This window comes from Ceratotherium simum, chromosome 21 (assembly GCF_057802395.1).
Source record: "Ceratotherium simum simum isolate JZ-2026a chromosome 21, ASM5780239v1, whole genome shotgun sequence".
In the NCBI taxonomy this organism is placed as follows: Eukaryota; Metazoa; Chordata; class Mammalia; order Perissodactyla; family Rhinocerotidae; genus Ceratotherium; species Ceratotherium simum.
This window is the reverse complement of record NC_141920.1, coordinates 6,906,994-6,932,299: the sequence shown is the minus strand read 5'-3', so window position 1 is coordinate 6,932,299 and position 25,306 is coordinate 6,906,994. Positions and strand designations below refer to the sequence as shown.

The window sequence follows — 25,306 nt, the reverse complement described above, 5'->3', positions numbered from 1 at the left end:
GGGTCTGTGTCAGCCTAGACTGCAAAGTGGACACAGGCTGCTCTCTCCTCGGAACCGCAGATTTGGGGTAGACGGGAAATGTCGTGTCTGATGCTCTGTATCTGAAGCTCTGCGTGGGGCTGGGAATTGAGGCCACTTCTCCAGCAAGAGTGGGGTGTTTCCTTCTTACTGATAGAACCTCAGACAGCAGTGCTTCCGAGAGCCTAGGAGTTGAGAGAACCAGGTCTCTCCGTGCGTTAGACAGCAGTTGTCACTCAGAGGGAGGTTGTTTGGACACTCGACAGCTGAGTGAGTCCTGGGAGAAGCATTTGTCCTGTCTGCTTGCAGCTGCTTTGTCTGTCTGCATCTGTTATTCTGACCTGAGGAATGGTGGGACCCACTTGCCTCAAGCTGTACACATTCTTTCACCAAAACAAACAAGTAACAGATATAGCACTTACCTCATGCCAGGCCAGAGCTGGGTCACCGTTGTGAACAAAGGGACCCTCACCTAGTCCTCATAAGCTGCGCCTCCACCTGGGTTGACCTCCCCGGGCTCCACATATTGACATCCTAACCACCCATGATCCAATGTGGAAGCCCCCTTCCGTGACGGGTTCTTTGGTGCCTGATGGGAAATACAGTCTCCCCCTGCCAAACTCTCTGGAACTTGGCCTTTTCCTTTCCTCAAGGCCCTGTCCTACTTCCCAGCCTATGTCCTGGGTGTGCCCTTTTCTTGTTTCCCCCTTTAGACTAAGCCCCTGGCAGACAGCTATACCTATAAAAGACACTACCCTATAAAATTGCCCATTCCCAGGCTCTCCCGGAGATGTTCTAGGCAAGAGATCTGAGGTGGAGACCTGGCAAGTCTATTATTTTCAAGTTCACCAGTTCAGATCCCTGGCCAGGTTTGGAGGCTGCCACCCTGGAGCAGCCAGCGTGGTGCCCGCTCCAGAGTCAACATCAATGAGTTCTGGAGGATTGGCTCGAGTCCCAAGTTCCCATTTACAGGCAGACTCCAGGCTCAGAGAGGTTCTGCTTGCCACAGCAGCAAGGGCAACGACTGACCGAGTGCCCTTCATCTGATCATAGGTCCTGCCCTTTTGGGGTAAACTCCAAACGCCTTCACAGGACATTTCCGACTCCATCTCTCTCCTCCCTTCGCTCACTTCTCTCCGGTCACTTTCCATCATCCGAATCACCAAGTTCTCTTCTGCCTCCCACTCTTGCCAGTGAAAGCTGTGGGCCACCTTCATCTGGTCACCTCCTGCTCCCTATCAGCTCTCAGCTGGAGCGACATGGCCTGTGACAGGCCTCTGCTCCCCCCACAACCCTGTTAGTCCCTCCACTTCATACCCTTAAAGCCCCTCCACCTGTCTCGTTCACGGCTGCATCCTCAGCATCATCAAATGAAAGCTTTAATAACCCAGGACTTGAGTCACAGCCTCGATCCCTAGAGAACATCAGAATGCCCTGGGAAGCTTGTTGATACTGCAGATTCCTGGGTTCCCCATTGCAACTCAGAGTTTCAGTACAACTGCCATGGGGCCCAGGAATCTGCATTTCTAACCCACTTTCCAGCTGAGATTGATGTAAACAGCTATGGGCCACCACGTGAGGAAGACCGTCCTCCACCAGGGGACCTCCCTACCGGCGTCCTGCAGTTCCCAGCCTCAGAGCGAAGGGCCACCAGTTAGGGGTGTCAGGAGAGCCCCTCAGCAGTGTCGGAGCTGCCTTCGCTGTCTGAGGGATAACTCTGAATGTGATCTGTGGACTCAGGGCTAACGTGTCTTTTCCCCCGGCTCTTTTTCTCCCTAAGGCCCTCTTCACTATTCCCAGACCCACTCGGGCTTCATTGCCAGCTCTGCCTTCCCAGGTGTACGACGTGCCTGTCCAGAGCCGGGGCCCCCCTGCCTTGAAGGTGAGCCTCAACCGCGGCCCTGCTTCCCCCGGAGTGGGCGTGCTCAGTGTCACGCAGACACAGCGTTTCAGCGTTACCAACCAAGGTGTTCTGGAGCATCAGTCCGCTCCTGGCTCCGAAGGTCATGTCACCACTCAGAAGCCAGCTTTGTGCCCAGGGAGCCCAGACCCTCTCAGGAGAGCGTTGTGACTATTTGAATTCTGAATATTTAAAAAATGTTTACTTTTCATTTGTAATAGATATTTTTTTATCTATGCACACAAACACATATATGCAGTTTTTAAAATAATAATACCCTGAAGGCTATACATCATAGTCTTAACATTATCATTGGTTATCTTAACATTGATTATCTCTGGGGGATGAAATTTTAGGGTTTTTTGTTTTGTTTTGTATGTAACTGGTACATCAAATTTGTGAGACCAGCTTCATGTAATCAGAAAGCAACTTCCCTCATTTCTTTGCACATCCAAACTGCCCAGTGGCTGCGGTTCTCCCGCCCCATCAACGCAATGAAACATCCGGTGCCTTAACCACGCCGGCTGCCTGGCCCACCCCAGAGACTCTGATGGCTGAGGTCCGGCGGCCCGGGCAGCAGGAATTTTAAAGCTCCCGGATGATTCTAAAGTGCAGCCAGGGTCAGGAGCCACAGCTCTGGGGTAAATAAAAACTTAGGCAGGCTCTGTGACTTCCTGGTCACCCACAAGTAATAAAACGTCACTTTAGCCTCTCCAGTCTCAGTGGAGGAATTTAAATATCCATTCCAGGCAACAAACTTTCTACTTCATTTAAAGCGAGCTCCTGCCCTCCTGGCTTGATTGTGAGGGCTGGGCTCCCGCCGCAGGACTGAGGATTGGCTGGATTCTCTGTCGTTCCCTATCTCGGGTTTCTCCTCCTCTCCCCTCCCTAGAGGTCTCAGGCTCCTGTAGGGCAGAGGAGGGCAGGTAGGGAGAGAGGGCACAGGGCCCTCCTTGCTTGGATCTGCTGGGGGGATGTCACAGTGTTGCTCTGTGGAAGTAGTGAGTACCTAAAGTTGATGCTTTCTCTTCTGGGGCATTCCTGCAGGTGCCACCCCGCCTCTCCCCCCACCTCACTGCTGGGCGTCTCTTACCTGCAAGTTCCTTGACGTGGGCAAATGCCCCTCCTCTGGCTGGTGGCTGAAGGCTCCTCCCTTAGCTCCGGGGCAGGCGGCTCATCTCCTGCCTCATCCTCCTGAGAGTCTCGCACCCATTCCGGCCTGGCTCTGGCTCCAGCTCTCACATGATCCCCGTCTGGTCCGTGAAAGCACAGTCTCCCTTGGCTGTGAGGCACTCGGGGCGCACAGGCTGGGCGGGACGAGGTGAGGAGAATGAGGCACTCGCCTCGGGCACAGAAGTTTTAAATAAACACGCACTTGCCCCGATGCGCCTCGCTCATCTCACCTTCAGCCCCACCCTGTTGGATCCTGTCTTTATTTAAAATGTTGACATTTTGTTCATCATGATTTTTTCACATTAATTGTGATTTTTTTAAATATTGCATTACAACATGCTTTACCTTGATTCCCGAGGTTTTTGAGCCCACTTCAATGTTGGGCCCCAGCGGGCCCTTCACTTTCCTCACCCTCTTCCCTCCCTGAGAGCAGGCCATCCCCGGCCACCACCCTGTGCTTCGTCACCACATTCTCACCCTTAACTTTTCCCAAGCCAGAGTTACCCCGTGCACTAAGACCCCAAGCTCAGCTGACACAGCACAAGCCATCGAAGGTCCCACTGGAGGACTTGCCACTTTGCTGGGGGGCGAGGAAAAGCACCCCACCGTCCCCGACAGAGGAGGGGTCAGCAGGAAACCCACAGCCCCACCCTCTCCAAAGAAACCCCCTCTCCAAATTCCAGCCTTTTCTCTCTTTGTAAAACCTGTTGGGGTGCTCTCTCACCTCGCTTGGGAACATGGAACCTATTTTTCACATCCTAACACATGTATTTTCTAATGGCTGTGCCAAAAAATGCAGATTATCTCCCCACCATGTCTTTTGCTCCTTACTGAGTATATGTATGTCATTTGGCTCAGTGTCCAGTAGTACACTCTCAGTAAATATGTGCAGGATGAATACGTGAGTGATAAGCACAGGAAATTTCTAGTAAGAAAAACAAACAAGAAAGACAAAAGACGTATTAAGTCCCAATCTCATTTATTCTTCTTTAATTCAATCTTAAGGTTAATTTACAGAAGGAAATGAACTATAGTTTTTAACTCAGGCACCTGCACTTAATGTCTCTATAGTTTGTCCCACCTGTGGTTGAGAAGACCCCTTTCTAAAGTACAGAGTCCATTGTTGAAAATACACCCCCTGCAGCGTGGAAGCTTCCACCATAAGAGCATCGTCACTGAAAGTCCCCAAATCTTCGGAGATTTGTGCTTTCTTTTGGAAAAAATACTGGCGTGGGGGGTAGTTTGTGATGTGCAGCCATCAGGAAGGAAAAATCCAAATTGTCCTCCTTTGTGGTCTTTCCCCAGGAGCCAGAAAAGCAGCAGTTGTATGACATCCCCACCCGCCCCCAAAAGGTGGTACTCGGTCCCCCCTCCAGCCAGCCATGTGTGAGTATGACAAGGTGCTGAGATTCGATGCCATGAAAGCCTGAACGTCCTCTGGGAGATTTTATTAGCTTGGTCAAAATGAGGAAGGCAAACTCCTCGCGGCAGACCTTATTTCATTTGAGGCAAAATCCCTAAGCGCTGTGGTGTTCAGGAACAGGACTAGCTATGTGGTTTGGGCAAGTCCTTGAACTTCTCCATACCTCAGTTTCTTATTACAGACTTGCTGCAAGCATTGCTATAGTCCCTGCAAAGGACCCAGGACAGTGCTTGGCACAGAGCAAGAGCTCAGTAGCCCTTAGATAAATGCTTCTTCTTCTTATATACCTCAGAGATGTGTTGTGTTACAGTAGGTTTTTATTTGTATATAGAGGAGGTGCCTTAATTTGAAATCTTAATCCATGTGTATCACTGGATTCTGTCACATGTATACAATACATACACCTGTGCCCAAGGTTATTAGGAAAGACCTTACAAAAGTGGTGGCATTGCAGCAGTGTCAGGAGGGGTGCAGAGAAGTTTGTTAGATGGAAAGCAAAGAGTTGGAAGGGCATTTAGAGCAGAGGGACCAGTTTGGGCAACATCAAATATGGTGGTATAAGTGAGCTCTCTGAGTTCAGGGAAAGGTAAACAGCCTGGCTGGCTGGACCTACAAGAAGAGTGGTGGCAGGGATGGTGGGGAGGCCTGGTGGAAGTGGTGAGAAAGGAGGCTCAAAAGGAGAGTGGAACCAGACTGTGGAGGGCCTTGAGTGATAACAGCAATGTGGGAGCTGCTGAAGAAGCTTGAGCAGGGGAATGCAGATCAAATTTTGTGTGTGTGTGTGTGCGCGTGAGGAAGATCAGCCCTGAGCTAACATCTGTTGCCAATCGTCCTCTTTTTGCTGAGGAAGATTGGCCCTGGGGCTAACATCTGTGCCCATCTTCCTCTACCTTATATGTGGGATGCCTGCCACAGCATGGCTTGATAAGCAGTGTGTAGGTCAGTGCCTGGGATCCGAACCTGTGAACCCCAGGTTTCTGAAGCGGAGTGCGCGAACCCAACGGCTATGCCACGGGGCCGGCCCCTGAAGATCAGATTTTTAAAAAGCACAGTGCCTGGCACTTAGTGGGTCCTCAGCATAATACACATTTTTCAGATAAGTTGTTCACAACTTTTTATTGCTACTAAACTGGGCAACTTTGTGTGGATCTCCACAGGGCCAGAGTGTTCCCCTGACATCAGCGATTGCCTTAAGGAGAGGCGGCTACAACACGTTACCAAGCCCTCAGAAATCAGAATGGATTTATGACACTCCGGTGTGTCCAGGAAAAGCTGATACAAGAAATGCGTCCCTAACCAGCTTTGTGGAAGAATCGGGGCCTCATGCGCACCCCAGGTATATGTCCAGTTTTCACAATCCTCCAAATAGCAGAGCAAGGTCGCCCACTTTACACCTGCATAAAAATGTGCCCATGCAGAAAAAACTCAGCCTTTCAGAAATTCCTTCTTACAGCATTCCAGCCCCCGGGGACACATTCCCTTTTGATGAAGGTGTAAGCTACAAGGTTCCTTCAAGCTTTCTGGTTCCCCGAGTGGAACAGCAGAACACCAAGCCAAACATTTACGACATCCCTAAAGCCATGCCAAGTGTCCCTCAGGTTGGGAAAGAGCTGGGAAAAGCCAGTGGGGCTTCAGAGAATTCCACGAACCATAATTCCTCGTGGTTCTCCAGACGGGCCACATCGCTATCTCCTGAATCGATAATGGACAGATTATCCATTTCCAGTTCTGACAGCAGAGCTAGTGTCCTTTCTTCATGCTCTTCTACATCCACTGACTCTTTTTCTGGCTCCTTCTCTGAGGAGTCAGTAAAGGAGCTCCCCTTGGACCTGGACTTGGCCAAAGAGACCGTAACGACTTTGCAGCACAAAGTGGCCAGCTCTGTCGCAGGCCTGATGCTCTTTGTAAGTAGGAAGTGGAGGTTCAGAGACTATCTGGAGGCCAACATCGACGCAATCCACAGGGCCGCCGACCGCATAGAAGAATCTTTGAGAGAATTTCTGGATTTTGCCCACAGAGTCTGTGGGACCACATGTAATCTTACCGACAGTAACCTTCAGGCCAGAATTAAAGATCAGCTACAGACAATCTCCAACTCCTACCACGTCCTGCTTGAAACAAAGGAAAGCCTGGATAGGTGCAGCTGGTCCCTGGAAGTCCTTGTGACTGACAAAGTCCAAAACAGCCTGGATGACCTTGAGCGATTTGTCATGGTGGCGCGGATAGTTCCAGAAGACATCAGGAGGTTTGCTTCCATTGTCATTGCCAATGGGAGGCTCCTTTTCAAGCAGAATTGTGAAAAGGAAGAGACCCTGCAGTTGACACCAAATGCAGAATTTAAGCTTGCAGAATGCATCCAGCTTCCCCAAAGGGAAGTTGAATCATACCAAAGGAGTGCTCCTTTTAATAAGGAAAGGGACAGTGGACACTCCCCTGAACTATTAAAGAAAAATAGGACAAATGTCTATGAACAGGTGAGTTCAGAGTTCCAAGTGGTATAATACAAGCAGGGCTTTCAATTTTTATCTGGAGTGGTCGCCAATAACTTAGATGCTGAGAATCTTTCAATCTTTATATAGGCTTTGGGGAGACACTGGTTCCATTTTCCAGAAAATAAAATTCACAAAAGTAAAGTTCTAGATGAAATCTTATTAGGAAATAAGATAAATATTTTATTTTATTTTTTTTTAATTTTTTTCGCCCAAAGCCCCAGTAGATAGTTGTATGTCATAGTTGCACATCCTTCTAGTTGCTGTATGTGGGGCGCGGCCTCAGCATGGCCGGAGAAGTGGTGCGTCGGTGCGTGCCCGGGATCCAAACCTGGGCCACCAGCAGCAGAGCGTGCACACTTAACCGCTAAGCCACGGGGCCGGCCCAAGATAAATATTTTAATATTGAGACAGATAGGATGTCTTCTGGAAATTTTAAGATTTCAGGTTTACCTTTGATACTAGAATTAGAAAGGATTTTGAAAACCTTTTGAAATCTGTTCTTTGAGCAAATATTTTAATCTCACCATCAAATTTCCTTTCATTTTTGAAAGTTATAAATTTAGTCATTGTCAGTGTGTTTCTTAGAAACAGAAGAGGAAGTGTAAATAAACACTCTTCCAAATTGTGCATGGTCTTTGTAGCCTCCAGACTCTAGTTACTCTTAAAAACACTTTGCTGCATGAGTTCAGACACTATAGAAAGAATCTTTAGTTCAAGGATTGCAAGTCTCGCGAGGTGCAGCAGGTAACCTGGGGCTGTATTAAGGAAATAATTTGGCACTTTCAGCCCCAGTCTTGGTATTCTGCTGAAACGCCTAGTGGTGTAAGAGCTTTAATACATTCTGGAGAAGCTAGAGATGTGGATATTTTTCATTTCCCAATTTAAGAATACATATATATTTTTTCAAAAAACAACTTTGTGTCATTATATTAGGCCATGATGGTAGGCAAAATTCAACAGCTGGGCTGCCAAAGTCTCCTTTGTTGAAAAAAGGCCTCAGTAGGCAGAATCATCAACAAAAATATAAAGAGGAGTGCTCAAGTTTTAAAGTGGATTTAAACAGCTATATAGTAATATAAAAACCATTCAAGTGGGTAATTCGAAAGGATTTTATTTTTCAGAAGTTGCCTAACCTAGAAGAAAAAGAAAAATCCATCTTGGAACAACGGTTGGATGAAAACAAAGACTCAGAAACACAGGTAAGCCATATGGTCACTCTGCAATACTTTTGATTAATATGTTTTATTCCTAAAGATGTTCCTGCTGTGAATAATTCACCATTATGGCCATGACCCACATGGGAGGAGATTTGGTTTTTGTGATGGTTTTTTCTTTTTTACGGTAGAAGGAACCCTAGAGATGAACAAATTCAGTGAAACCCAGGATGTAGAACGTGATCCTTTAACCATTAAGAAATAATTGTAGGTGCTCTCCAGGTTTATCATGGGTGGTACTGACACAGCATTAAAGAGCACGGACTCACATTCCTTTTGGCTTTCTCTTTTAATGTCTCTGATTACAACAGAAAAACCACTCAGGTTTGGGGCTTGTGTATCTTCAACACTTCTTTGACACTTGATGTTCTTCCTTTTTTTTTTAAGTCAAAGATATTATCTTTGTGCCTATTTTTATTGGTTACCTCCTCTTGGTGGCAAATGACAGAAGTTTTCCATTTACCGATTTAAAAAGTTTCCTTTCAATTAATTTAAGTAAAAACAATGGATCCACTTAAAGACGAAAATTAAGCAAGTTGAAGTTAAGAGGAAGAAGGAAAGGGCATAACTTGTGATGGTTTTCTTTGAATACCTGAAGCCTGGGAAACAGTGAACCAGTTCAACTCCCCGGCTGTGGCTGGGGGTGGGTGAGGGAGGGACAGAGATGTTCAGTGATGTGGACAAGATTATTTGCCTTCTCAGTGGCAAAACTAGGACAAGAACCCAGGCCTCTTGATGCTCAGTTCCTCAAACCCCAAACTTTGGGTCTGCCAGATTGCTGAAAGTCATGTTATTTTGTTCAACATGAAGTATGCCTTGGACCAGTGGTTCTCAAACTTGAGAGTATATCACAGTCTTCTATAGGGCTTCTTAAAACCCACAGGGCTGGGCCCCACAGTTTCTGATTCAGTAGGTCTTGGGTGGGACCCGAGAATTTTCTTTTCTAACAAGCTCCCAGGTGATGCTGATGTTGCTAGCTCAAGGACCACACTTAGAAGACCACTGGTTTAGAGAGACAGTGCTTCTCAGTGGGGTGGGGGGCACCACTGACCACTGGATGGACAGTTCTCCACTGTGTGGGATGGATTGTTCAACATCCCTAGCCCCCTGCCCACTGGCTGCCTGCAGTGCTCCCTAGTCAATGTGACAACCAAAGATATCGCCACACATTTCCAACACCCCAGGATGAGAGTCATAGTACATTTTCCATTTACCTACAGTTAATACTTTCAAGCTAAGATGCCAATACTCCAATGTCTAGATCGTTGCTTCTCATTATTTCCAGCCTCTGCTGCATTCTTCTCACGCTCCCTGCCCCCAGAGAGTCCCTCTCAACCAACACCCCAATCTTTTCTTCACTTTACTTGTCTATCTTAGTCCGTTTGTGCTGCTATAACGAAGTACCATAGACTGGGTGGCTTATAAACAACAGAGATTTATTTCTCACAGTTCTGGAGGCTAGAAGTCTGAGATCAGGGTGCCAGCACGGTCAGAGTCTGGTGAGGGCTCTCTTCCAGGTTGCAGATTGCCAGCTTCCCATTGTGTCCTCACATAGCAGAGAGCAGAGAGGGGAAGCAAGCTCTTTTGAGACTGCTGTAAGGGCACTAATCCTTTCATGGGTGCCCCACCCACATGACCTCATCTAATCCTAATCAGCTCCCAAAAGCCCCACTTCCTAAAACACTTTCACATTGAGGGGTAGAGTTTCAACATATGAATTTGAGGGGGACAAAACAGATCATTACACTGTCTGAGTGCTTCTGGGCTATGACTTTTGAGATCATAGGTAGATGAGAGAGTCTGCAGTTTAATGGAAAGAATGAGAGTTTCAAACTTAGCTGACTTGGCCTGGAGTTCTAGATCTTTATTTTGCTCATTGAATGACCCTAGACAGCCTCTTCTGTTCAGGGAGCCTCGGTTTCCTCAGGTATAACCTGACAAAGGGGCTTTTGATTGTTACCTAGAGTGGTTGCCACTAAGTTAGATACTGAGATTCTTTCAATTGTGTATAGGCTTTGGGGGGACATTGTTCCATATTCCAGAAAATTCCATGAAAGTAAAATTATAGATGAAACCTTATTAGCAAGTAAGATAAATATTTTAATCTTAAGGCAGATAGATCAGCATATTTGGATTCCTTCTGGAAATTTTGGGGGTTCAGATTTGCCTCTGATACTGGAATTAGAAAGGATTTTTAAAATCTATTGAGTAAATTTTTAATCTCACTGGCAAGTTTTCCTGCATTTTGTTGTTATAAATTTAGTCATTGTCAATGTGTTTCTTAGAATGGGTTTCTAATGGTTTGTTGAGAGGATTGAATAAGATTTTATATATATATATATAATATGTAAGATTATATATATAATGCAGTATAAAATATAAGATTTTATATGTGTATAAATATTATATTCTATATATAACAGTGCTTTGAAAACATTAATGTTAATTTGTTAGGCAAATGTTGTACTATGGGGCTTCCCAAACTACACTGTACTTTTTTCTTATAAACAGTCTAGCAAATTAAGCAAAAACAGGAAAAGGGGGATAACCACAGCCTGTTGATCGAATCTGTCTCTTATCTATTGTTTTCTTCCCCGTCTCTAGAATCCTAGCTCCCTTGTCCCCCGACCTTTGAGTCAGCAGAATCCTGAGAAGAAAATCCACCTTTCTGAACACTGCCGGCTCTATTTTGGGGCACTCCTCAAAGCCATCGGCGTATTTACCAGCAGCCTCAGCAGCAGCCAGCCCCCGGAGATCTTTATCGCGCAGAGCAAGCTGATCATCATGGTGGGGCAGAAGCTGGTGGATACGCTGTGCACGGAGACCCAGGAGAGGGACGTGCGCAACGAGATCCTCTGCGGCAGCAGCCACCTTTGCAGCCTGCTCAAGAACCTCGCACTGGCCACCAAGCACGCGGTGCTCAAGTACCCAAGCCCTGCAGCCCTGGGGCACCTCCAGGCCGAGGCCGAGAAGCTGGAGCAACACACGCGGCAATTCAGAGGGACGTTGGAATGAGCCTCCTTCCCTCTTTTCTTCTCCCGGTTAACCTCTTAGCTTCAGCCTCACATCCACAGCCACGGAGGACTCTGTCCTATGGGAAAAGCCAGACTGGGGACACACCAACGAGCAGAAACAGCCATGGAGCGCCAAAGCCAGTATTACCAAGTGGCTAGGCAACCCCAGGGCATTGACTTATTCCACAGCGAGTCAGGTCCTTGCCAAGTTTTTTAGCATATCATGTAGGGTCAGTGTATGAAGTGAGATTGTAGAAACCAATTTTTATATTGGTTAAATGTGTGCCTGTTTTAAATTCATTCATTCAATGCTTGTTTCTTGGGCACCTACTATATGTCAAATTCTAGATGCTGGACATATAGCAGTGAATCAAGTAGCAGAGGCCGTGCCCTCAGGGGCTTGCAATCTAGAGGAGACACAGACAATAAAGTGATGGAGGAATACATATACAATGTATCAGGTGTTAGGGAGAAAATAAAGTCAAAGAGGAAGAGACTTATTTTCAAATGATTAGTTTCTGTTGCACCCGTTAGACAATGTGATAAGTTTTTCATTTGGATTGAATTAATTCTGTGAGATCAATACAAATTATGTATCTGCATCTTACACCAAAAATATGTATTTGTTTGCTATTTTCTCTTAACTGAGTTCAAGATGCCTGTTATATTTGCAACATAACATGTTCTGTTGGGTTCCCTATTAATTTATTTTGTACATTATAGATTCTGTGTTGATAAATTCAATATGCTCAATCAGAAAAGGTTTATACCTCAACAGTCTCAAATCTGTTTCCATTTATAATGTTATGTAAATAGAATCATGAATTGAAACATCCTTTGCAGCAATCCTTTCTTTGGAAAAGTCTTTGATCCATGTCACCGGGGTTCACGTACCAAAGCAAAGCCTCCAATGTTTACTTTTGTTATTCAAATGCTTCTCCCCAAAGTGTCCAGGCAGATGCAGTAGAGGCCAAGTTCTCATGTGCAAGGCAAGGCTAATATGGGAAAAGCAAAGCCATCACTCGTGGTGGTACAGCCAGGAAATGTGGTGCGGGCAGGCTACCCACTCCCGTGCACAGATCTGCAAGTTGTGCACAGCTCCCCTCAGGTCAAACCGCCTCCTCTTCCTCTCCTTGCAGCTGAGTCTTTAGCTCCTGTTGCTATGGTTACATCATCCCTACTTCACTTCAAGTGAAGGTCCCTGTCTCCTACATGCATCTCAGCCACTAAACACCTTTGCAGCCTGGAAACAGCATCTCCAGGCTGGAAGTCACCGGAAATGGTACCAGATCCAGTTCCTGCCTGCTACTCAGCGCTTGGTAGGTGGTTTTAAATTGTTGACTACTAGAAGGCTGGTTATCTTCACTGAGTTAGTCTCAGGGTTCCTAAAGAAGAATCCCATCTTGGTGAGGCTTGATTCTCCACACTGGAACAGAGAGAGGCACATTCTTTGAACAGCTGTGATCTGTATCAGTTAGGACTCCTTCTGTTACAAGGGATCAAAAACGATATCCAGTCTGTCTTAAGCAATAAAGGAAATTTATTGACTCAAGTCTCTTAAAATAATCTAGAGGCAGACTGGCTTCAAGGCCAGCTAGTTTTGGGTGCTCCATCAGTATTATCGAGGCCTAGTTCCTTAGTCCTGCTTCTCTGGGTTAACTCTCATGATGGCAAGGTGGCTACCCTGGGTTATGTTCTTCTTGGTTTGTGGTCCAAGGAGAAGAAAGAGACTTGATTCTGCTTGGACTAGCTTAGATCAGGGGCCTGCCCCTGAAAACTCCATGACGAGTGGGGCATGTAATACCTAAGTTGACTTAGACCTGGAATTCACCCTACACGCACACACACTCCCATGTGTCCTGAGAGCGGTGGAGGGATGGCTCTGCCGAGAACTGTGAAGTGTCTGAGATTTCCCCCTACTTCAAATTAACAAGTTAGCCTGCCACAGTTTCATGCATGCTGAGAGAAGACACGAGATTCTGGGGTCAGAGACTATGTTCGGGGTCCCCAAGACCACCCCAGGTCCAATGATTCCCCAAGACCACCCCAGGGCGGATTCACAGGACTCAGCATATGGTCGTACTCATGGCCATGATCTGTTACAGTGAAAAGATACAGCAAAGGGAAGGGCGCTTGGGGTGAAGTAGGAAGGAAACCAGGCTCCAGCTGCCAAGAGTCCTCTCCCAGTGGGCACACAGGACACCCGTAATTCCCCCAGCAACGAGTGGTGACAACACATGTGAAATGTTGCCAGCCAGAGCAGCTCATGAGAGCCTCACACTCAGGGTTTTTATTGGGGCTGATCATGGAGGCAGCCTCTGCATGGCACATACCAAAATTCCAGGATCTCAGAAGGAAAGCAGGTGTTCAGCAGGAATCACACTGTTAGCACAAACAGGTGGGCACACTGAGCCATTCTTATCAACTTTGGGGATGCTGGGAACCCTCCCCAAATCCAAGTTCCTATACAACAACCGAAGGCCAACCTCGAAAGCAGGGGCCTTTCTTAGGATATTAGTTGGGCCCGCTATGCCATCTCTTCTGCACAGAGACACAGGACTTTTCTTACAACATCGCAAGCAGCCTCATCTTTACATCATTTCCCCACACTCCCTAAGTCCCAGGGGCAATGCAAAGTGGGTGCCTGTGCTGCTGTGCACACAGTTTGTGTCAAAGCCAAAGGCCCCAGAGCATAGGAAACCCCAATCTTTTCTGATGGGCTCTGAGCAAACCGATCAAGCTTTGCCTTGGAGAGAGGCATTATCTTTATGATATTGGACAGCAAACAAACCCGCCCTTCTGCTCTGTAGGGAAATACTACCTCTATTTTCCAAGGGTGTTTGCTACAAACAACCTCGGAAAGACAGTCCAGAACAAAATGTCGTCAATGCTTCTGCTCAGAAGATGTGTAGAAACGCAAAAGCCCCCTGGGGGACTGTGTCCCAACAGGAGCCCCTAGCAAAGTAGGTTTGTTGTTGGGAGAAGGAGGGGTTGCTGCAGTTTACTCCAGCGGGCAAATTATTTATTACACAATAATAATAACAACAGCACATATTTATTAAGTGATTGCTACGTTCCAGACACTGTTCTAATACTTTAGATGTTTTAGTTCATTTAGGCTTTCATAAGTGACACAGTCTCTAAGGTAATGAACAAGTCCCTCTTGGTTTCAGAACACCATATATGTATCTATGCAGATAAATAGATAGATATATATGGAGATCTGTCTATCTATCTATCTATATATATATATATATATTTTGAGATGAGTTCAAAGCAAGGACCTTCGTTGACAAAGTACAAAACCACTGGGTTTAAAATAATGAAAACTGCTGCTCTTAGCTAAATGTGTTTCCTTCCTTTTTTTGAAAGAAAGCAGTTATGGGATGAGTTTCCACTGATTAATTCAATAGGATAATGATTCCTGAAAAAAATTTTAAACGAAGAATAAAATCACATTTTGTAGCTTTTGGAACTTTTGCTAAATATTTTTGTTTGATGCTTAGAATTCTGTACTGTTTCCTCTCGAGGAAGGAAGAGGAAATGGTGGGCGGTATGGCGGTGGAGGTGGTGGTAGCAACCGACCTCAATTAAGTTAAATTTCCTGGGGAGGATGGAAGTGGTGAGGAGCCTAGTTAAGAGATCTTCCCATATGACAAGCACAAGGGAGCCACGGTTCTGGTTTGGTGGCAGCTTCTTTTGTTTTTATAAAACATATTTTAAAATTTTTATGTTCTCCCCAAGTAGGGACCCAGGTCTCCAAAAGCTGCCCGTTTGCACAAGTTGCCCATTTGTGTAAGCTATTTGTTAATGCCTTTTTTGTGTGTGTGAGGAAGATCAGCCCTCAGCTAACATCCATGCTAATCCTCCTCTTTTTGCTGAGGAAGACCGGCTCTGAGCTAACATCTATTGCCAATCCTCCTCCTCCTTTTTTCCCCCAAAGCCCCAGTAGATAGTTGTATGTCATAGTTGCACATCTTTCTAGTTGCTGTATGTGGGACGCGGCCTCAGCATGGCCAGAGAAGCGGTGCATCGGTGCGCACCCGGGATCCGAACCCGGGCTGCCAGCAGCGGAGCGCGCGCACTTAACCGCTAAGCCACGGGGCCGGCCCGCTAATGCCTTTTTCTTTTCATTCATTCATTTAACAAGTATTTATTGAGCACCTCCCATTTGCCCAGGCCTCTGCCGGTGGGTCACTAGAGGTGATGCAGGGAGAAATGTAGGCTTTACATCAGGCAGCTTTCGCTCCAGCCAAGGGAGACGGGAAACCAGGCCCAGGAAAAGAGTGAGGCAAATAAGGCACTCACCTTGGATGCAAAATGTCTGGGGGCTCCCCTAAAACTTAGTAATCAAGATAAATGATGTTTTGATGCAATATTTAAAAACATCAAAATCAATGCAAAAAATCCGTGGTGAACAAGATATCAAAATTTCAATTTATAACATGGTATCGGTGGTGATTTTAAGTGCAATGAAGAAATTTAATCAGGGTAGGAGGCAATATGATAGAGGAAGTGTGCTCTTTTAGATGGAGAGGTCAAGGAAGATGGCTCTGAGGAGGGGACCCAGGAGCAGAGAGCTGAATTACCCAAGGGAGCCAGGCTGGCAAACACTGGGAAAAGTGTTCCTGCAGAGGGAACAGCAAGACAAGCGCCCAGAAGTGGAAGTGCACCTGAAGCCCTCGAGGGAGAGGAGGACGGCCAGTGTGGCTGGAGCTGAGTGAGGGGAAGACAAGTGGCCAATGGGAGCTGGGGGGTGCAGCCAGGGGCCAGTGTGTGTAAGGCCTTGGATACTTCTGGAATGTTTTCAATGTTTCCCCCACACTGCACATTAAAATTATTTTTGTCTTGAATTATCTCAGTAATCACCTCAATTTTCCACTTTATTTTATTTTAATCCTCTTTGGGACATCCTCCTAAGTGTAACCTTAAATGATAGTTGTGAAATTCTTAAAGAATCCTCAAAGTTGTTTTTTATTTTTTCATTCTAACTCTTAAAATGAGTTACTCTGCACGTCAGCTTTTTCCAGACAGGATTTTAAAGTGCAGTTACGGAGGAGCACACGGGCAGAGCTAACAGGAAATCCAACCCTCAACAGTTTAGAAGTCTGAAATATTTGGGAACTACTGTAACAGGCCGTAGAAGCAATTAAAGTCCCAGTTCTCAGCCTGAGCCTCAGGTGGCTGTGAATGAAACACATACCTTTATAAACTGTAGCAAAACTTCTTATGTACTAAAGGATGTGTTTCTGGGGAATAAGTCCAAAGTTTTCGTCATGTTCCCCAACAGGTCCAATGATCCCAAAAACGTTCAGAAATACTGCGTTTTGCTAGAGGGTGAGGGTTTTCTCTTTCATGATTTCATTCATCTCCCGCCCTGCAAATCCACAGCTTGACTGGGGCAAAGTTGTCACCAAGGATCCTTGTAAGGAATATCCTTTATTAGTTCATTCAACAAAGACAGTGGAAAGAAGCAGCAGAGAATGACACCTGCTTCCCAGTGTGGGTGGGAGAACAAAATGGCTGAGATTAAGTAAAGCTCTGAGTACAGGGCCTGACACACAGCTAGCTCTCAACACAAATGAGCTGCTATTGATGATAATAATAAAGCATACAAACGTTTTAGTGTGTATAGTCTGCAGCACAGAGCAGCCTAGAGACCAATATTCTGAAAGAGGAAACCAAGCAGGAAGAGAAAAAATAAATCCAGCTGCCAGAGCTTCAACGCCCGCACAGCCAGCACCGCTGGGGGTCATCAGCAGCTTTTGGGGAGAGGTTCAAGAGCATGGCGTTTGTGGTTAGCTGGGCCTCACTTGAGAAAGACTCGCATCTTCTACTCCTTCCGCTCACCTACTGTGTGCGCCCGACCCCAAACACCTCGTATGAGTCTCAGGTTTGTCACGCCTCCAAATCTCCCAGTGTATAGTCATGGTTTAATGAAGAGCAGCTATTTTCATTTTTCCTTCCCCAGATGAACTTGGTGAGGAACAGGTTTACTTGTCAGAAAAGCACACAGGTTTGAGAGGCTATCTAAAGACCTTTAGGTGTTTGCTATTCTGGATCTGATTTTTTGTAGAGAAAACTAATCTTGGAAACACTCCCAGCTCTCTCACTTACTAGCTGTGCGACCTCAGACGAGTCATTTGATCTTTCTGGCTTCTGTTTCCTCACCTGTAAATGGGATTCTTACCAGTTTTAGGGTCTGCCAAATGGGGCTCGTCACCCCTCTCCGAATGAGTCTGCACTTTTCTCTTGGTTTATTGAAGAAATAATTACTGAGTGTGCCAAAGACTCCTCTAGGCACTGAGGATGCCACAGGGAATAAAACGAAGTCCCCACCCCACGGACTTTACAATTCTTGTGACTGGCATAAAAATAGACCATAGGTCAATGAGAGACCAACTGATTAAAGGGTTTATTTTTCTTTTTAATTCCCATTAATTGCAGTAACAGATAACCCAATCTTACAGGCCATGAAGTTTTCATATCCATGTATTTTCTGTTCCCAAGTGGGGAATATTTTCAGCTTTTTATGTCTCCCTTTGGTCAACATGATAACATCCAATCATAAAGGGCTGCCTTACAGTAGATAGGCTTTCCCCTAATTTTTATAATAATTAAAGGAACAAACGGAGAGACGGTCAACAGCATGAAGGCAGACAGTCAAGGAATTTAGCAGGGCTTTTCTAAGAGATCTGCGTTTTCATTATAGATATAATACAGCCTGTCTGTCGGAAAAGGCATGGAAACGTCAGCGTATCTTTCATAATTATATCTGTGTCTGTTAATTATACCTGCTTTTTAATAAACAAAAAAAATTTTTTAGCCTGGGCTTCAGGAGGTTGTGAATGAAATACATACATGTACAAATTGTATGCACTATTTCAAATATATAAAATGTACATGGCAGTATCAGAACGTTTCAGGCCTTAGAGAATCTTACTCCTCCAGAATCTCCTATAACATCCTTCACAGGATTTGTTGTTGAGTGCTTAGGTCACTCAATAAAAAGATACGTTCTCCTTTTAAACACATAAACATTAACTGAAATAACAGATCTCATTTATATGCATCATTAATTGCATTATAAAATGCAGCCCTTTCCGTCGAGGCGCTCCCAGGCTAGGGATGTGCCAGATCCACAGTCAGACAGGTTGGGGTGGGACGGGGCCCAGGGAGCTGGGCGCTCCTGAGTCACCCCCGCCCGCGTCGCCCCGGCCCCCCGCCCCCGAGCGAGCGATTAAGATCGCGCAGCAGAAATCCAGGGTCACCGGAAAGAGGAAGGGACCGGCCGCGGCCGGGGAGACGGCAGCAAGCCCCGCACCCTGCTTCGCACGCGAGGCCCAGCCCGCGCTGCGGGGCCACGCCCAGCCCCTAGCGACGCTTTCCATGGCAACGAGGCTTGGCAACGGCCCCGCCCCGCTGCGTCGCGGCGGGCGTGCTGCGTCACCGCCGCGCGCCGGAAGTGACTGCAGCGGTCTCCAGGGACCCCGGAAGTGTCCGCTGCGGCAGGCTGTTGCTGACTGACTCTTGGCTTAGCGATGGGTTGCGACGGGGGAACAATCCCCAAGAGGCATGAACTGGTGAAGGGGCCGAAGAAGGTTGAGAAGGTCAGCCACGTGGGCCGGGTGGGGACCGGGGGTAGTGAGGCCCCGGGGAGCGAGGGGAGGTGGGGTGGGGGAGCCAGCGGGGCCCCAGACGCACTGCGCTCATTCCTCCCATTTTGAGGACTCAAAATTAACAGCAGTGTCAATAACGGACCCTTATTGGGTGCTTGCTGTTGCCATTCACCTGGCAGTACGCTTGATGTGAGGTATCCCGTGTAGTTCCCACAGCAGCCCTATGTGCACGCGCTGTCATTATCCTCACTTTTCAGACATGGGAACTGAGGGTCAAGAGGAGAGAGTTGCAGAGTTACTAAGTGGCAGAACCAGAATTTGAAGCCTGTCTGCTGTTAGTAACAGTGATCCAAAGGGCTGCTGTTTGTTGAGCTTTGCGTACACTAACTTCATTTTTTCAGGGAAGTCTTCCCCAACCGTTCCCTTACCCCGTGAGGTCAGGTCCTCCTCTTAAAAACTGTCTCACCGCCCTGTACACCGCGGTCGTGGTTGGTTAATGTCGGTCTCAGGGAACGGAAGCTCCTGATGGTAGAGGCTCCGCCTTTTCGCCCTGTACAACTGGCACAGTAAATATAGTGAATAAATGAGTGAGTGAATAATCCCTAATTCTCACAGGTAGTTGAGCAAATTATATGTAATAATTTCCAGGCTAATGACAAGGAAATAGAGTCAGTAACATGACCAAGATCACACAACTGGTAGGTAATGAAGCCAGGATTCCCATCCATTTATTCAGGATTTTAAATTTGGCACTGAATTGCTTTTTAATAATAGAAGGCACGCGAAGCACCTAATACAGTGCCTGGCACACGTGAGTGCTCCATGTATTCTCCGTTCAGCAACCAGAGAGATCTTTTCAAAAGGTGCTCCCATATATCACTACTGTGTTTAAAACACTCCAGAGGGGCCGGCCCCGTGGCTTAGCGGTTAAGTGCGCGCGGTCTGCTGCTGGCAGCCTGGGTTCGGATCCCAGGCGCACACTGACGCACTGCTTCTCGGCCATGCTGAGGCCGCGTCCCACATACAGCAACTAGAAGGATGTGCAACTATGACATACAACTATCTACTGGGGCTTTGGGGGAAAAAAAATAAATAAAATTAAAAAATAAATAAATAAAACACTCCAGAGGCTTTCCATCATATTCAGAATAAAATCCCATAAGGCCCTGTGTGATCCCATCCCCTGCCTCTCTTTCCACCTCGTCTTCTGCCCCTCTCCAGCTCTTTCATTCTGTTCCAGTTACACAGGCCTTGTTCCTCCACCTGAAGTATAATTTCCTCGACCTGTTGTGTTCTTCACTGAAATATTCGCATTATTTGTTTCTTTACTTGATTCAGTTCTTAAATGTCATCTCAGTCCAGTGCAGCTGAAATACACCTCACTTCCAATCACTCTCCATCCTCTTCTGCTGCTTTACTTTTCTTTATAGTGCTTATCACTATATTATTTATTGTCTGTCTCTCTGCTATGTGGACAGGGACCTTGTATGTCTTACCTCTGTAATCCCTACAATGTGTCTGCCATACAATAGGTACCCAGTACATGTGTGTTGAATGCCGGAATGAATGAACACCCGCGTGGATGGAGTGTGCCCTCTAATCATACCTCCATCTGCGTAGACTAATGCTGGATAGTTAGCACTCATAAGAGCCTTTGTCAAAAAAATATTCAGCTCAGTTTTGTTAACTTGTGGCCAGGGCTGAAGAGAAGTAGCTTAATGAAAGGCTTGGCAAGAAACAGGTGTCAGAAGGGGCTAGAAAAGAAGAAAGGGTGATCCAAAACAACCAGAGTGCTCAGGCAGGATGGATTTTTGTTATCCTCATTTATTCAACAAATACTTATGAAGAGCTTAGCGTATGCACCATTCTAGGCCCTGGGGATACAGCAGTGAACAGAGTCCAGCCCCTGTAGAGCTTACGTTTCAAATAGATATATAATAATTTAATATTTGTTGATCACTCATATGTGTTTGGTCTGGCCCAGAATTGCTGTAATTTAAGACCTTGCCCTGAAAAGAAGTGAGACCTGGAAGAAAATGTTTTCAGAAGTTTTTTAGGGGGACCAATCTTTAAATCCATGGGTAAGACGTAATTTATTGCTTTTCTCCTTGTCCCCAACTCTCCCAAGTGTTTTTTGAATCAGTAAAGGACTGTGGGGGAAGCACGTGGGGGATCCAGAAAGTAATCCCAGACTTGCTGAATGTGGCTTTTTGAATCTGCAAAAGATGTAGGAGGTCAGCTTCACTGGTGGCAGGTCTCTCTCAGGGCTCTACTACAGGGCCGGTTTTTTGTTTTTTTTTTTTATTTGTTTATTTTTCCCCCCAAAGCCCCAGTAGATAGTTGTATGTCATAGCTGCACGTCCTTCTAGTTGCTGTATGTGGGACGTGGCCTCAGCATGGCTGGAGAAGCGGTACGGCGGTGCACGCCCGGGATCCGAACCCGGGCTGCCAGCAGTGGAGCACGCGCACTTAACCGCTAAGCCACAGGGCCGGCCCCTACAGGGTCAGTTTTGATAAAAGCTGTTTAAGCTGCCAAAGTGTTGCTCTTGGATGTGGGGAGTGCATAAAACAACAGTTGCGTAGTGTGGGTTCGGTTTTAGTTTTGTTTGACAAAATAGAGATTCGTGATTAAAAGCCTGGTCTCTAGAGCCAGCCTGCTGGGTTCTTATCCCACCTCCTTCATCTACTTGCTGTGTGACCTTGTACTTGTAACCTAACCTCTTGGTACCTCAATTTCCTTGACAACAAAGGTAAAAATACTAAGTCATGGAGTTTTTCCGAGGGCTAAAAGGTTGTCACAGAAACTGCTTAGCACAGTACCTGGCACACAGTAAATAGTTAAGCAGTTGTTGCTACAAAAATTAAATTTAAGGGAATTTTTCCTGATTGTTTCTTTTTCTCTTCTTATTTTCTCCCAAATGTGCCGTCCTGTTACATTATTCAGGTTTGGCATTTTAGGAGGGGAAAGCTTGGGACGTGGAATATTATAGAGGTGAAAATATCATTTGAGGGCTCTGGAAGCTCTTACGTCTGGATTTTCACAGTGTGGACAAGGGTTTGATATGCCCCCTAATGAACAGTTTGCAGAAAACACTTCTGTTAAATTGGTGATTTTTGTGAAGAATTATATAGTCTTTGTACTGAACTTTGAACAAAAAATGGCCGTCTTCTCAGTTCTTAGTCCTTAAATTCTACTAAATCTGTGGAGCTTTTGCCATGGTTAGAAGTTAACCTGTGCTGTTTGTTTTTTCTGTATGGCTGCCTCACTTACTGTTAAGACGTAAATATCAATACTTAAATGTAGCTTGCATGAGCAATTTAATGACTTGATGTAAACTGTTCCGTTGTAAGTTTAGAGGGGACTTGATTTGACAGCGTGTTGATTACTTTGACTTTTGAAATCCCAGCTCCATGTGTCACTATCTTTGTGACAAAGATGACAAAAATCATCACAGTGTGGTATTACTGAATAAGCCTTTATATGTAAGAACTGTGGACCATATGTTTTTCAGAGGTGAAAATTAATCGAAAGGATTTCTTTTCTTAGGTTGACAAAGATGCTGAATTAGTGGCCCAATGGAACTATTGTACTCTAAGTCAGGAAATATTAAGGCGACCAATAGTTGCTTGTGAACTTGGCAGGTATGGTTCCTTTGCTTAATCAAGATGACTTTTTATTAAATGATTTTAAAAAGGATTTTAATGTGCAAATGCATTTCTTGATTCATCAAATGTGAATTACCTCATACAAATTTGTGACGCCTAGGTTATCATTCCCTGTCTCTGAACATACTTGTACACTTTCCTATTCAGTTTGGTTTATTTAATCCATGGGTCAAAACCTCAGAGGCCAGTAGGAGCTAAGTTATAAACATAAATGCATGAAGGAGCCACGTGGGGCAGTAGGGAGGGGTGGGGACTGGGGGAAACGAGAGTTCATGGCCTGTATAAAGGGGTAGCTGCTACTGAGTTCCAGCCAGTTGTTGCAGTTCAGGAATGTGGGTTTAGTGATTCCAGAACTTCCATGTGTGCGTAGGTTTTTTTCTCCCCCCAAGAAAAGTTGAAAATGTGTACTTTTATATTAAATTTCCCAATTTTTAAAATCCTTGTTCAGGTCACATTCAGCCCTCAGACTACCAATTTGCAACCCTTGATTTAAACTAGTTTCTTTCTTTGTGTGCTCTGGAAATACTTGAGACAGGATTAAATTTACCTTTTTAGTAATGCAGGGCATTTCTGTTATCAAAAGTAAATGACTTTGGGTTGTACTCAATTTAGTCTTCCTCCTTTGTGTGAAGGTTGATTGTTGCCAGAATGTTTTGACTAATCCTTATTGTTGCAGACTTTATAACAAGGATGCTGTCATTGAGTTTCTGTTGGACAAATCTTCCGAAAAGGCTCTTGGGAAGGCAGCATCTCACATTAAAAGCATTAAGGTAAGACAGGTGATTCTGAAGTGCTCCAAGGGTCTCAGTGGTTCAGGTTCATTTTATAGAATTTATGTACATTGTAGACTGAACTCAGAAATTTGGAATTCCACTCCCACCTGGCCGCCTGATGAAGGTGTGATTTTGGGCAGGTACTTAAAGCTCAAGCCAGAAGTTCCCACACCTGTACTTCCTGCATTATAAATCCACTGATTTAATATGTGTGAAAGAGCTTTGAAAACTCTGAGCGTGCTGTGTAAGTATCGGGAGGGATTATTTTTGTAGTTAAAACTCAGCTACTTGGATTTTTATTTGGAAAACACTTTTATAGGAGAATTTTGTAGGTAGATCATTATTAAATCATTGTGGTTATCTCCTGCTGATTAGAAGTTCTGCTTGGCAGCTACAGTTCTTTCATAAAAGTGTAAAAAGTTTTTTAGTGAAGGAAGTTAGCTGAGAGGACAAAATCTTTCAAATCTGGTCAATGGGAGAAAAATCAGAAAAGTAATGAAGAATTTGAGAACCATGAAGCTTATCAAACACTCCATTTCACAGGTGAGAACGCATTGCACTCATTGAGGCCACATGGCTAATTCGTGAGGCACTTGAACCAGAGCCCCTGACTCAGTCTAAGGCTTTGGGTTTTTTCTTTCTTTTTTTTATTTTTTATTATTTGTATTACTTTATTTTTTATTTTTTATTGTTATATTAGGCTTTTTGTTTGAATTCTTGGGGTAATTACTGGAGACAGGATATGTTCATTTCAGGCAAATTAGTAATTCTGAAACATAGCTAATGGTAGTCCTGTAGAAATAACCATGCTGATTTTTGTCATCTTACCTTTGGAAGAGAACTGGTTCCTAAAAAACGCATGGTAGCATAATTATCTTACCTCAAAAATGTGATTATCATTGAAATTAATTTATATAATTCTATACTCAAAACACAATATTCAATGTATGTGGCTGAACTTTTAATTTTAATGCAAAAAAAAAAAACTTCCAAGGAGTTGGAACTGTAAAGACAAAAGGACTCAAATAAAGTAATGAAAATATATGATTATCATTACTGTCGATTGATAGTCCACAAATACTAGAGCAGAGAACTGGATGAGACACATGCCAGCTGTCAGCCAGGAAGCTGGCTGCGTGCCTGCTGGCTTTCCTTTTGAGGCACTCAGCTGCTCTCCAGAGTGTTGAAATCAAAATGATGTGGTTAAATATGAAGAAATGCCTCAAATGCTCAGGTAGGGCTAAGTCAAACTCCTTGTGAAGTTGACTTTTTAAAAACCTGAATGGCTGGATCTTGGAATATGATAGTATTCTCTGGCTAATAGTGTGCCTTGGACTTATTAAACTGTGGCCTCACAGATTTTACTGTCTGTTCAACTATTAGGTAAACGTAGATGGTCAGTAATACAGAGCAGCCTCCGTGAGGATTCATCAGCAGGAAAAGAAAGTGTTCCCTTCTGGATGCAGCTAATACAAAGCTTTCTCTTAGTGGAGTAATTTTTCATGTCAGAAGTTACTTTTCCTTAAATAGTAAAATATTTGTAAAATAGAAATTAACTAATTTATTTACTCGTCAGTGTATTTTTAAAATCTTGTTTTCTATCACAACTTATGTTTAATTTTATATTCATGTTAATTGACGGCCAAAGGATAGTAGCTAGGAAGTGGAAGTTTGGATGGGAAGGTACTAGAATGACAATTTCTCTGTTGATTTTGGTGGTGGTTAAGGCTAAGGATTATCCATTTATCAGATGAATTCTTAAAATATTGATGATTTTTCACAGAATGTGACAGAACTAAGGCTTTCTGATAATCCCGCCTGGGAAGGGGATAAAGGAAACACAAAAGGTGACAAACACGATGACCTCCAGCGGGCACGATTCATCTGCCCCGTCGTGGGCTTGGAGATGAATGGCCGACACAGGTCAGTAGTGGATATGGGGCAGGTACTGTGGAATCTAGGTAAGTGATACTGGTGTTGTTGGGATTCATGCCGTAGCTTATCTCACATGGAC

General features: G+C 45.1%; 2 protein-coding genes across 2 annotated transcripts in view; both read left to right on the top strand.

Annotated features, from left to right (window-relative positions):
- CASS4 (Cas scaffold protein family member 4) overlaps positions 1–12,072 on the top strand; it is a 39,059-nt gene extending 26,987 nt beyond the window's left edge. Inside the window, exons 3-7 of the mRNA XM_014787324.2 lie at positions 1,799–1,900; positions 4,397–4,477; positions 5,672–6,988; positions 8,128–8,205; positions 10,825–12,072. Coding sequence (XP_014642810.2) covers positions 1,799–1,900; positions 4,397–4,477; positions 5,672–6,988; positions 8,128–8,205; positions 10,825–11,235 — 1,989 coding nt within the window. The 3' untranslated portion in view covers positions 11,236–12,072. The remainder of the gene's footprint in view (positions 1–1,798; positions 1,901–4,396; positions 4,478–5,671; positions 6,989–8,127; positions 8,206–10,824) is intronic.
- A 6,640-nt stretch (positions 12,073–18,712) lies between these two features.
- RTF2 (replication termination factor 2) overlaps positions 18,713–25,306 on the top strand; it is a 41,999-nt gene continuing 35,405 nt past the window's right edge. The window contains exons 1-4 of the mRNA XM_087445097.1: positions 18,713–18,844; positions 22,401–22,495; positions 23,196–23,289; positions 25,076–25,215. Coding sequence (XP_087301223.1) covers positions 18,776–18,844; positions 22,401–22,495; positions 23,196–23,289; positions 25,076–25,215 — 398 coding nt within the window. The 5' untranslated portion in view covers positions 18,713–18,775. The remainder of the gene's footprint in view (positions 18,845–22,400; positions 22,496–23,195; positions 23,290–25,075; positions 25,216–25,306) is intronic.